The sequence below is a fragment of the Benincasa hispida genome, chromosome 9, assembly GCF_009727055.1.
Source record: "Benincasa hispida cultivar B227 chromosome 9, ASM972705v1, whole genome shotgun sequence".
NCBI lineage: Eukaryota > Viridiplantae > Streptophyta > Magnoliopsida > Cucurbitales > Cucurbitaceae > Benincasa > Benincasa hispida.
Genome location: NC_052357.1, coordinates 17,495,378 through 17,508,948, shown reverse-complemented (window position 1 = coordinate 17,508,948; position 13,571 = coordinate 17,495,378). Strand labels below are relative to the sequence as shown.

At 30.4% G+C, this 13,571-nt stretch overlaps 1 protein-coding gene across 1 annotated transcript; it reads left to right on the top strand.

Moving 5' to 3' along the window:
- The first annotated feature begins 2,759 nt into the window (after positions 1 to 2,759).
- Positions 2,760 to 5,944, top strand: LOC120085358 (probable pectinesterase 53). Its single transcript, XM_039041302.1, has 5 exons — positions 2,760 to 3,178; positions 3,445 to 3,637; positions 3,878 to 4,081; positions 4,343 to 4,578; positions 5,590 to 5,944. Exons 1-5 carry the CDS (start codon positions 2,820 to 2,822, stop codon positions 5,756 to 5,758), a joined length of 1,161 nt encoding a protein of 386 aa, XP_038897230.1. The 5' UTR covers positions 2,760 to 2,819; the 3' UTR covers positions 5,759 to 5,944.
- Positions 5,945 to 13,571: the final 7,627 nt, after the last annotated feature.

Genomic DNA, 13,571 nt, shown 5'->3' with positions numbered 1-13,571 from the left:
CAAAAAGGATCTGATTTAGATACCAATTAGCAGTAGCAATGACAATGTCTTCCAAAAAAGTAAGCGAAGCCTTTAAATTGGCAAATAGACAATTATTTTTTCCAAACAAAGGTTTCAGAGCAAAGCACCTATTAGATTTATAAACATTACGTTTTTAGAACTCTTAAAATTCAGATCTAAACCTGTAACATTCAAAATTTAATTTTCATTAACTTGTCCGAGTATTTCGATTTTTGCCTTAAAATTTTAATTTGATTTAATTAGATCTAGACTTAGATAAGTGTTATATATATTTTTAACAAATAAATAAATAAACAAGTTGTTACAATTATTTACCCTCTAGCCAAATTTTTTTCAATTGATCACCTACTAGCTATAACATATATAAAAAAGAATGTAAAAACCTCTATATAGTCACTAATTTCTAATAAAATCAAGTTTTACTCCCAATTAAATTTTGTTCTCTCAAAAACAATATTTAATTTTCTTTATTACCAATTATGAAGCTTCTACAAAAATAAGATAAGGGTTCCTACATAAAGGGGTACATGTTCTCATGCTTACCTCATCATGATCACCATTTCCACTCAACTACAATAAATAACATTAAATATTTTATATTAATCTCAATATATTTGTTTTTCTATACTAATGGATTTTTACGTCACACATACATCAAAATATTAATAGCTTTTTTTCCTTGTGTTTTTTAAAGAAAAATGTTAATAGTTTTTGGCTACATATTTCAGAGTTTCATAATTCTCATGTTGTCATCAATCTTTGAAATTCTTAATTTATTAGGCTATTTTGAAATAAAATTATTAAACTATGTTTAAAAAAAACCCTAATAATGTGTCGTTAAACTAGTATTTTATTAACATATTTGAAATAAATCTTATTGGTGTATGAAATAGATTTCATTAATAGATTGGTTAAATTTTATGTGTTAAAGTAATGAAGGTTATATTAGTAACTTTTGATTAATGTAAGTTACGGTGGAAGGAGTAGCTCGTGATAGAGATGAATTAGGTGCGGATGATGAATTCTGGTTTTCATATATTTAGTTAGAAGAGTTGTACAATCACATCTATATTATCCTTTTTATGTACTCTCTCATTTATTTAGGTTTGGTTGTTCGGTTTGGCACTCTCAGAATAAAGTAATCCGTTAAAATAAAAACTTTTCGTTAACATAGTTTTTATTATTTGTTTAATATAGTAGGAATAGAATTGAGGGTCTAAAATATTGAACATATATTAAAATGAAAAATTACATAAAAAATTAGAGACTATTTTGTAAAATTGCCTAGCTATATAGTTTTTCTTGCCCTAATATTCTCTTACAAATAGGAGGGAGAAAATGTGAACCCTGTATCTTACAATATTATTCTAGGTAGAGCTTAAAAAATCAAATTTCATACGAGAATAGTGGATAATTTTATACAATTATAAAGATATGAACTAACCGCACTATTCTAATTCTATAATGATATAAGAACCATATCTCTCCTGATCTCTTGCATAGCCATCTAATTGAAATTAATTTTCAATATTCAACATAAAGTGATCTTTGTTTAATGGAAGATACAAGTTAGGATAAATCTAATCTTTTTGGCTTTTAAATAAATTTTGTTAGGGATGGTTTTGAAATTAAGGGTATGATCTACATAAAATAGGGAGAAAAACAACCGGGTCGAAAAAATAATGACTAGCATTCTACATTCATTTTGAGTCTAAAAGAGAGGGTTAGTTCGTGTCAAAGTCCATATCAACGTGCTTAATCTCAACTAAGGTCGAGGTCGAGCCTAGCAAAATAGTTAATGGGACATGTCCCGTACATGCCCGAACTGAAGCCAACCTAGGATTAAAATGAGATTAGGGGAAGATGGTTTGGCTGAGGCCGACCTAGCCAAATGGAAAACATGGCACGCTCATCGACTTGGTAAGTTGAAGGATTATCCTAATGCAACTCTAAACCCCTATCGAGAAAACCTAAGTTGACCATTTGAATAAATACATCATATTATAACCTTTAGAAAGAGAACTTTAACTTAAATCCTACTCTCGGACTCTCTAATTTCCACGTTCTTTTACTTTCTGACTTAAACATTGAAGTGTATTTGGTAAACATCACATCGATGTGTAGGCTTTTTCTTTGATAATGTTCCCTTTTAAAATAAATTCATTGATGAATGTCACGTGAAGGTCAAGTATGTTTCTCCTATTCGAATTTTGGCCTCACACAAGTACATATGTAAGTTTTGGATATATTATACCATTATATATAAATACACAAAGATATGCAATGTCATAATAGAAACTATACGTTGAAAAATAGAAAAGGGTTACAGCATTTTGATGTGAGCAAGCACGCAAATTACAAAGTTAGCCCTTCCTACTACTACTCGAGTTTTGATGTTGAAAATATATTTAAGGGCACATATATAGGTGGTCACAAACTAAGGGTCCATTGAGAGAGTTCAATTCCCTATAGCATTGCCCCACAATATTTGTAGGAGGGTGACCCTAAATATCATATCAATCTACCACTTTGGGTTTTGATATGGAATACAGCCATGCCTTCTCCATTATACACAAATGACAATTTGTACCCAACAAAATAGCCCTTGTCAAATGGGTCCTATAGAGTCCCTAGTGGAATATTATATTCTTGAAGAAGCCATGTGATTGGTCTGCCAATTGGATCCTAAAAATCAAAGTCTCTCTCTTACACACATATATATTGATAATTTTCTAGGGTTTTTTTTATACATAGAAAAAAAATTAGGGCCATTTGTTAGCTATTCTCATTGGCTTGCAATGAATGACATCAAAATTATTCTACTACTTCTCCTTTTTGTGTGTAATTTGTTCCTACCATCCTATTCACTGAATGCTGAGGAGGGAAGGGAGGACTACAAGAACTGGCTGTCATGGAACCTTCAAAATTACAAGAACAAAGCTGGTTCAGTAGCCCGGTCAGCTGCCAAACTCGGCCGGTCTTATAAGGGTGGCGGAGTTCTTGACTATAAATTGAAAAAGGCCGAGATGAACAAAGTGAGAATAACCGTTAGCCAGGACGGGACGGGTGACTTTAGAACAGTTGGAGAAGCTCTTGGTAGCATTCCCAAACCTAATAGTAAAAGAGTCATTTTGGTCATCAATCCAGGAGTTTACAGGTAATATTTTTGCATCTTTGTGTAAAATTAGCAAAATTCATATATATCATCTTTGTTATTAAAATGTTAATTACCAATTATGAAAAATACTTACGTACATCTTAGACTACATCTATCTTTGTGCATCTTATCCGATTGAATTTTTTTTTTTTTTTTTTTAAAGTCCGCACAAAGATTGGTATATCTTAGAGTGCACTCAAGTATTGCTCATTTACAAATATCCTATCCGTGTACTAATGAAGTAAAATAATGTGGATTGAGTCCAGTGAAAAAATCACCATCCCTAAAAGCCTACCATTCGTGACATTTCTTGGAAACGTCAATGATGACCCACCGACCATCACGGGAAATGCCACGGCGTCGGTGACCGGAGAAGATGGAAAGCCATTGGGGACTTTGAAGAGTGCAACTGTGGCTGTAGATGCCAATTATTTTGTAGCTATCAATATAAAGTTTGAGGTAAAAGATTCTTTTTTAATCCTTCCAAAAAGAAACCCTTTGATATACTAAATTCACACTTCCCTGAACCATAAATCCTAAATTAAATAAATAAATAAGATTCTCCCACAATTCCAATCCAAAGCAAAATTAAGACATTAAAAAAACATCTTTATTAGTATGAGACATTTTTTTTATTATTTTAATAATAATAAAAAAAACTGATATAAAATAGCTTTTTCGATGATCGTGAGTTTGCAGAATACGGCAACACACGAGATTGGATCAGTTCAAGGACAAGGAGTGGCGTTGCGAATATCAGGAACAAAAGCTGCATTTCACAATTGCAGCTTTTATGGGGATCAAGACACACTATATGATCACAAAGGCCTTCATTACTTCAACAATTGCTACATCCAAGGCTCAGTGGACTTCATATTTGGCTATGGAAGGTCCTTCTATGAGGTTAAATTAATTAAAGTTCTGGCCTAATTAATTTGTTTATTTTAATTATATATTATATTGAAAAAATTTTACTAATAAAAAAAATGTCAAACTATTTATAGAAATAGCAAAAAAAATACCGATAGAGTTTTTTATCCACCTCCATCAAAGAAAATTGAAATTTTGCTATTTTGCGTAAATAGTTTCCTTATTTTTCTATTTTTGAAAATCCGCTATTATATATATTGTTGGGTGATTATTGGAAAATGGATTTGTGTGCAGAAATGTTATCTGAAGTCCATAGCAAAGAAAGTGGCTTCATTGACTGCTCAGAAGGGATTAAAATCATCAATGGAAAGTGGGTTTTCATTCAAAGATTGTATTGTAACAGGAAGTGGACAGATTTACTTAGGAAGAGCTTGGGGAGATTATTCAAGAGTTGTTTTTTCATATACTTTTATGGATAATATTGTTCTTCCTCAAGGTTGGAATGATTGGGGCTCCCTAAAACGCCATTTGTAAGAATTTTCTCTCTTTATTTTTCCCTTTCATTTTTTTTCCAATTTTTTTCCTTCATAAATATCCCATATGACTTGTGAATTTTTAAATCATATATCACTTTTTTTAAAAGAAAATGAATGTAGTATTTATATATGGTATACTACACATATATAAGATCTAATTTTAATTGAAGGATTGCTTATGAATATGACTTATAGATTTCACTAATATTTAAATGGGTGTGTAAAATCATTTTTTAAGAACAAATGAGGTGTGCTTTGTGCTAATTAGACAAAATGCAAAGGGTAATTTGGTAATTATTCGTATCTTAAAAGGTGAAACATGGGAATTAGTAGAAGTTTTTCTTTTTTTTTTGGGTTAAATTATGAATTTGGTCCTAGATTTGGACAAAAAAAAATTTCATTACGTTGTTAAAAATTTTAATTTCCTATTCCCATATAGTTTAGCCTTAATTACCTTCCATTTGGTCCTTGTATATATATGTTAATTAATTTTAAAATTTTCAATTGAGTTGTTATTTTATGAGTTTAGTTTCAATTTGGTTCTAATAGTTTGATTAAATCTCATAAGATAGAACCAACTAACACATAATTACTCGAAACTACTAAATTGAAGAAAAAAAATGTTGATAAGATATTGACATGGATTGTTTGTAAAAGTTAACCTTAAACAATAGGGAGAAAATTAAAACTTTTAATTAGTAATGACAATATGTGAAGTTTGACTATATTTTAAGGACCAACAAATTGAAAATTTTAAAACCATAGACACTATATATTAATTTCTAAAATTATAGAGACAATTCAAATTTTACTCAAAACTCAAGATGTTTTTTTTTTTTTTTTTTTTTTGAATTCAACAACATTTGGACCTCTAAACTTTAGTATATGATACTTGAACTGTACCACTTAGTTATATTCAGGTTGAATCTCGAGAGTATGTCATGGCTTCGTGTATGAAATCTAAGAGTAAATGAATGTATTTTTGTGTATTTGTATTGTGTATAGGACTGTGTATTATGGAGAGTACAAGTGTAGTGGACCAGGTGCAAATTTAACAAGAAGAGTGCAATGGGCTCACAACTTAACAGATGAAGAGGCTCAACCTTTCATTGGGACTCACTATGTTGAGGCTGATTCTTGGCTTCTTACCCCTTATAGTTACTCTCTTAATTAAAATTTGTTCCCAAAATTTATGCACTTTCACATTGCATAATCTTTTGGATGTATATTATATCCAAATATTTTTAAAAAGGGATGATTTTAGTTTCCTCTAAATTTATTGAGCTTGATTTTTCTATATCTATATATATATATATATGTATGTTCTACTATATGTAATATTGCATGGAAATTTAAATGCATGAAGAGGAAATCAAGTAGAAATGGATTGATTATTTGGGGGGGAAAAAGTTGTTGAAAGGTACTTTTATAACTTTATACATTATTCATGTATATTTCCCATTTTTAAAATGTTGTATGCCCAAGTTAGGTTAAAAAAATATGTCTTAATCTCACAATGCTTGTTTTTTCTTTTCAAAGAAAAAAGGGTTTTTGATGTTTTAAAAAGCTTTAAGTTACTCTTATGTTTTAATATGCTCCTAAATTGTCGATAGGGTGAAATTTCGATCAATATTTTCATATTTCTATGAGTTTGATATCGACAAGAGAGATAACTCTACATTTTCATTGTATCATAAAAAACTCCAAGATACATAAAAGTTGAGCAATAAAAAATCATCAATGTAAATATAATAAAAATAATAAATATGTGAACTTATTTAAAATGTATAAAATATTTATTTATCAATTTAAATATTTTTATTTTTATAATTTTTCTAGAGATATCCATCGCCATTGATGTTTTACCAATATTTCCGTCGACATGCCTATTAAATTGATATCTTGACATGTTTATTTACATCAACATTTTAAACATCGTTAACAACATCACCCAACAATCTTTTTTAACCCAAATTTCAATAACAATAATGATGGACTACAAAGAAACAATTACATTTTCAACAACCTAATCTTCAAAATCTTCCGATCGTTTTTTGGAGCAAGATACTTAAATGATAGAAAGGATCAAGGGATACACTCAAACATCTCAACTAAGCTCACATATCTTTAGTACCCTCGTCACATTCCAAATCTAAAAGTAGACTCATTAATATCAAAAGATCAAAGAGATCGATAATTACAATGAGAAGTTCAAAATATCAAAATCTTCTAATTTTTTAATCTCTTCTATGGCCATCAATTGACATTTTTCCTATAACTTTTGGTTGTATTATGTGGCTTACATATACATGCTTTTTACAGGTGCAACTTATCTAGACTGCACCATCTCTATGTATCCCTTTTAATCACACAAAAGAAGATATATATATATATATATAACATATTTTTTATGAAAAAAAAGAAGAAGAAAAATTTATCATGTGACAATTTGTGATTGAACACTTAAGTGAACTGCACAAAAATGTATGATGTCGAGAATGCATCCAAATATAAATTTCTTACAAATAATTGTAATAATAGTTACTGAGAAGATTAATTTGAAGGTATCATAAATGAAAGGGATACTGGAAATACTTTGATAAAATTGAAAGGCAATTATATTTAATTATTTAATGGGGGAGATTATTATGAGGAAACACAAAGGAAAAAACAACAACAACATAATATAATTTAGTAGATTAATTTTCAAGGCCAAAGGCAGCTCTCTCCAAGCAACTTCCATGTCTTCTTCAACTCCTCTTCATCCTCTACTCCACCACCTTCCATTGTTACATAGCTCAAAAACTCAAACTCAAATAATCCACTCCCATTTTTGGACCCATCAAGCTTCCTGTTAAAATCACCATCATACCCTTCAATATCATCGTCATGTCTATAGACTCCCGTTAAAGCCTTCAATAACACCAATAGAGACGACATTTTTGTCGATGACGAACTCTTTGAGGAGATGTTGAAAGCTTGAAGGAAAGAGAAGAGTTTTTCATTATGGAATATAAATAAGGTAGTCATAATATATAGTTAAATGAAAATTAAAGTTTTTTATTAGAGGCACAAGAAATTTAATTTCATTGGTAGCTTTTACATGCAAAACTTTCTTTTCTTCCAAACAAAAACAAAATGTTTGTTTAGGAGATAAAAAAAAAAAAATCTAATTGGTTGTGTTTTTGTGCATTACTTTGTTGTGTTGTTTTTTATAAGGTGAAGAGTTGGTCAACCTCCATGCCAAATTTTGCATGGGGTCAATGAGCGTTGGATTGCTTTTTTTCTTTTTTTTCTTTTTTTTTTTTTTGTTATTAATTATTATTTTTGGGTGAAGGGTTCTTGTAGATTTTGTAACTTTTGTTGGAAAAAATGTGAAAATAAGGGGATTTGAACTTTTCATTTCAAGAAAATGAGCCTTGAATATGAATCATTTTGAAGTTGAAAATAAAGAAAAAGAAGTTGAATTTGATTTTTTTTTTTTTTTTTTTTGTATGAAATTGAACTTTCAAATAATAAGAAAATTTTGAATTTAAAAATTTATAGAATTTCAAACACGCGAATACGTTATAATAATTTGTAAATTTTTGGAATTTCAAACATACAAATTAAAATGTTATCCATTTTTGTAAAATTACTAAAGAAGAAAACATAGTTTCTCATAATTTAATAGCTTTGATATCTTCTTTGATACATTGTTAGGTCAGAAAAGAGTTCTTTCTTACTTACGTTTTTATCCCTAGCTTCGAAGAGCGAGTGACTGTTGAGTGTTGATTAGTTGGGGTTGAAAAATTGGATCTATGGAGAAATATTTAGGGTGGTGAGCATAGGGTAAGAATGAAAGAAAGAAAGGAATAGAAAGAAAAAGGTATTACATGATGAGTCCTCCCTACTAAATACATGAACCATTTTTCATTAAATTTTAAGCTTGGTCATTTTTCAAAATGATAAGGTCTTCATAGCCATCAAGTCCAAATTCCATACTTTCATTTTGGATTTGATATAATAATATTTTAGGCCCCATTTGATAACCATTTTGTTTTGTTTTGTTTTGTTTTTTTCTTTAAATAAAGTCTCTATCGTCCACATTTCTTACCATGATTTGCATCTTTCTTAAATACAGTGGTTGAATTCTTAGCGAAATTCTAAAAACAAAAACAATTTTTCAAAAGCTGTTATTTTTAGTTCTCAAACTTTGACTTTGTTTTTTAAACCATTAGTGAAAAGTAGATAACAGAGGAAGAAATTTGGAGGTAGAAGTAGTGTCTATAGGCTTAATTTTTAAAAACAAAAACAAAAAACAAAATAGTTACCAAACGGGATCTTAGTTAATTGTGAGTTATAATATTTGGAAACACCAATTATTATAATTGAAAACCCAAACAACGAATGAGTTATAATAACACATTCCATCCATAATTGAAGTGGGGACCGAGCGATCCCTAAATTGTTAAAAAAATGAAAAGTAGAGATTGAATCTTTACGGTACTATAAACGACTTCTACTTATGTGTCTTTGTTATTTTATTTACTTTGTAACAATATATTCAAAATTCATGCCAAATTTTGAAAAATTAAAGAGAAAAAACTCAAGAAAGATGAATGCTATTGTAAAATAGTTGTGAAGGAAAAACACAATTTTCAAAAATCAAACATCAAGTAATAGTCCAATAGACCTAATCATTATCATTACAACTTAGAGAGAGATCGGAAATTCATTTAGGGGATTTTAAGGTGCTGAGATGATATATGATACCTATAGTTCATATATCTACCAAATTTATGTCTGTGGAGTTTTTATGTTTATGTTTTGAGTGTTTGGGGGTTGAGTTAAGTTCATATGTTAGGGGTATTTGGTGTAGTTTTTTTCTAACACAAATGATCTATTTTTATGGTGATTATTTTGGTTTAGAAACTTTTTTATTTAATAATTCTATATATATATTTTTTTGATAAACTATAGATTACATTTTATTTTATTGTTTTTGTATGTACACATATATTCTTGGGAGTTTTGGGAAAGGGGGTTTATGGTTTACTCTTGCATCATGTATTTCAACTTTTTTTTTAGTTTTGGCAATCATTTTACAAATTTTTACATGTAACATTTCTAGTTAAGTTGGATAGAATTATATTGGATTCGTTGGAATAAAAAAAATGGATTTATATTGTAAGTGAAATATCCTCAAAATATAATTGTACTATAATGGCCCTATTAATATCATGTAACATGGTTGGCAAAAAAAAGAAGTAATAAAGTTACATTCTCCGACCAGTTATATTTTACAAACAAAAGGGTTGACTGGATAAATGGCCAAAATAGAATGATGGTTTTGGAAAATTACCAAAATTATTTTAGTATGTAAAAATGGCCAAATGACTAAATCTACCATTTTTTTAAAAATCTCTAAATGGATAGATTTGCCCATGCAGTGGTGTATTTTAAAAATAAATTTAATAAACTAAATCTAATAACCTTGTGGAGTGTTACAAATATCTAAATGGATAAATGGCCAAAATAGAATGATATTTTTAAAAATTGACCAAAACTATTTTAGTATGTAAAAATGGTCAAATGACTAAATCTACTGTTTTTTTTTTTTAAATCTCTAAATGGATAGATTTGCCCCTACAGTCAAGTCTGGTGTATTTTAAATATAAATATACTAAATCTATCCATTCATAAAATAACCTTGTAGAGTGCTGCAAGTGGAGCACTTGTGAACAAAATCCCCTCTCAAGTTATGGAGCTTATTTCCACCATGGCTGAAAATAACCAACAGTTTCGGACTAGAGATTGCATCTCTCAGTTAACACATTTTCACAAGAGGTAAGTGAACTTAGAGCTGAAATTGCTTAACTATCTACTCTTGTGAAACATATTTACTCTGCAAAGACACAATCTCAGGAGCTTGCTGCTGAGGTAAATTATGTTGGAAATTAGCAAGGCGGTTGGATGTACAACGTCAATTGTTGGGGAAACCAAGGACATCAAGACCAGAGCAGTTCAAGTATACCTTTGGAGGATATGGAAAAGAGCTTGGCAGAGTCTACCCTGCAGATTCAACAGAACCAAGAAGTTCCAGCAAACTACTACCTCCCACATGAGTAGTATGGTTACCCAGATCTCCCAGTTGGCCGATGCAATCAACAAATGGACACTCAGTATGGGAAGTTTCCTTCCCAACCAGAACCCAATGTGTGTAATGTTAGTGTTATCTCTATTGTGAACTGTATGGAGAGCTATAAGGTGCTCGTCGACGATCCAGTAGAGGTTGCAACCAAAGATAAGGCTAAAGATTTTGAGGAGTAGATTGCCAACTTGCCCAAAAAACGAGGTACAAGATTTGATCCACCTTTGAAATTAAAGCTAATATCCCTCGTGCTTCTTTTCCTAACAGGTTAACTGTTACTCAGAGAGGATCACTCAAGGAGGAGGTGAGTTCAGTGCAGTTTTCTGGTGCGAAGAGCCCTACTACAAAGGGCAAGAAGGTTTGGGTTGAGATTCCAAAGGAAAATAAAGTTGAAGCTCCTGAGAATAAAGAAAAGAAACAAGAAGAACAAGTCAAACAAAAGGTAATAGTGTCAAGTAATCTTCCTGTTAAGTAGGACAACTAGAGATGCCCATTTAACCCACGGGATCAGGGTCCTGTAGGGACCCGTCCCAAATAGGATGGAGAATCACTGATTAGATAGAGAATGAGGAAGAATTTTTTCCCGTTGACTAAACAGGGATGGGGATGGGAATTACATTCCACATCCCCGCCCCGCCTTGATGAATACATATATTAAACTAACACACGTATGACATATATATAATAACACATATATCTATAATACAAATAATACCAAATATTATATATATTATATATATATATAATATATATATATATATATATATATAAATTCACATTCTGTGAGTTTATTTAAACTCACAATCTTAAAATGACCTATTTGACTAATAAATTTTCATTAAGGTTGACCATAAATGATTTACAAATTGTTAAAAAAAAACTTGAAAAAAAGAAAAATGGAGAATTTTCCCCGCGAATTCCCTGCCGGAGAATCCCCACCTCGATTCCACTACGTGAGTATGGGGATTGAAATAGGGGTGAGAATGGGGACAGGGATGGCTTTCCCATCCCGTCTCGTCTTGTGGACATCTCTAAGGAAGACCCAAGTGCATTTTTTGTGCCAATGTCTGATAGGCACTAGAAAATTCGAGCATGCTATGTTAGATTTAGGGTCTACAATTAATATTATAACTATTTATGTGTATGCTGATTTTCAGTCCCATATCCTGCACCTTGCTGATATTTTGGTGCAGTTAGCTAACCATGCCCTTGTTAGGCCAATTGGTTTAGTCAAAGATATGTTTGTTAGAGTCAATGACCTAACTTTCTCTTCTGATTTTTATGTAATTAATATGAATGTTGATTCTCCTTATTATTCAAAATTATCTATGCTACTAGGTCAAGCCTTCTTAAAGATTGCTAGGGATGTTATTGATGTGTTGAGATGTATGCGCTAAAGCCTCGTAGTTATATGTTAGTTGAATAAATGGTCGATTAGTTTTATGACACTTATGCAATAATCTATTAAACTAAAATCCAGAGTTGTCTTCTGTAACTTAAACATGTGTGTATAGACATACAGTTGGATCATGTTTAAGTGATAGCCTAAAAGGTCTGTAGTAGATGGATAAAGCTGGGTACCTTATCTTGGTGACACTAACGAATACGATCTACTCTGTAGTTATTATAATTGTTGTAAAGTGCTACAAATGATCTGATCCTGACCATTCATGTACATGTAAGTAAGGTTATTCAATACAAAGATTTTGTATAAGATCGGATTACGAAATGAATAATAGATATAACACTGTTGATAGATGAAACTTACATTTTACCAGGATGACCATATGTGTCTTGACCTAAATCCTGAGTGAGTTGTGAATTCCTGGCTATGAAGGTGATCCTTAGATTTGTATGGGTGAGAGTGACTAGTTTTGTCGACTCAACATACCTACCATTTTGGGGATTCATCTGATTGGGGAGTTAGAAACATAGCTACATAAGAAGAAATTCACTTATTCTCTATTGTTAGAGTAAGTAGAGAAATTACTCCCTTAAGGGCTGATTCCGAGGCTTGATCAATGTGGCGTCACACACTCTCCTGGCCCAAGACGGATTAGGTTATAGTTGGACTATAACTTATTGTTCATTAGAGGGGTCAATGATATTTAAGGAGTTAGATGCAACTATAGAGGCAAAACGATAATTTTGGCCTAGCTGTACCTATGAGTAATTTGTGAAGGGTCAATGCACTTTTAATTAGTTATATCCAATTGACGCAGAAATGTACCTATAGTGTGAAGAGTGCAGCTTTCAGTCTTTAGTGGAGTGACCGACAGCTAATGGAAGTTGATTAATTTAATCAAAAAGTTTGATTAATTAATCAAGTACCATTGGAGCTTCAAACTATGTCCATGAGGTCCTCTTGTTAACTCATTTGGAATAAGTGAGAATCGAATTAATTTAGATTAATTTGAATTGTTGAAATTAATAAAGGGAATTGATTATATAATATATAGTTATGAGATATAATATGATGTATATGATACATTATACTATAAAGTTTTATTTGAGAGAAAAATAACTATTTGAATATGATTCAAATATTAATATGAATTTTATCCATATTAAATATTGTTGATTAAATGAGAGAATATTGAATTAGTTAATTGATGATTATATATATTATTTAAAAAAAAATAGTTTTTTGTTTAATTAAATGTTTTTTAATTAGAGAATTGGTTTTAAATAACCTTTTCTCTTCATATTTTTTTCATTAATTGGCATATGGAAGATGAATGAATTTATATATATTTATTAATTTAAAAAAATTAGTTTTTGTTTAACTAGATATTTTTTAATTAGAGAATTGGTTTTAAATAACTTTTTTTTTCATATTATCTCCTTAATTGAT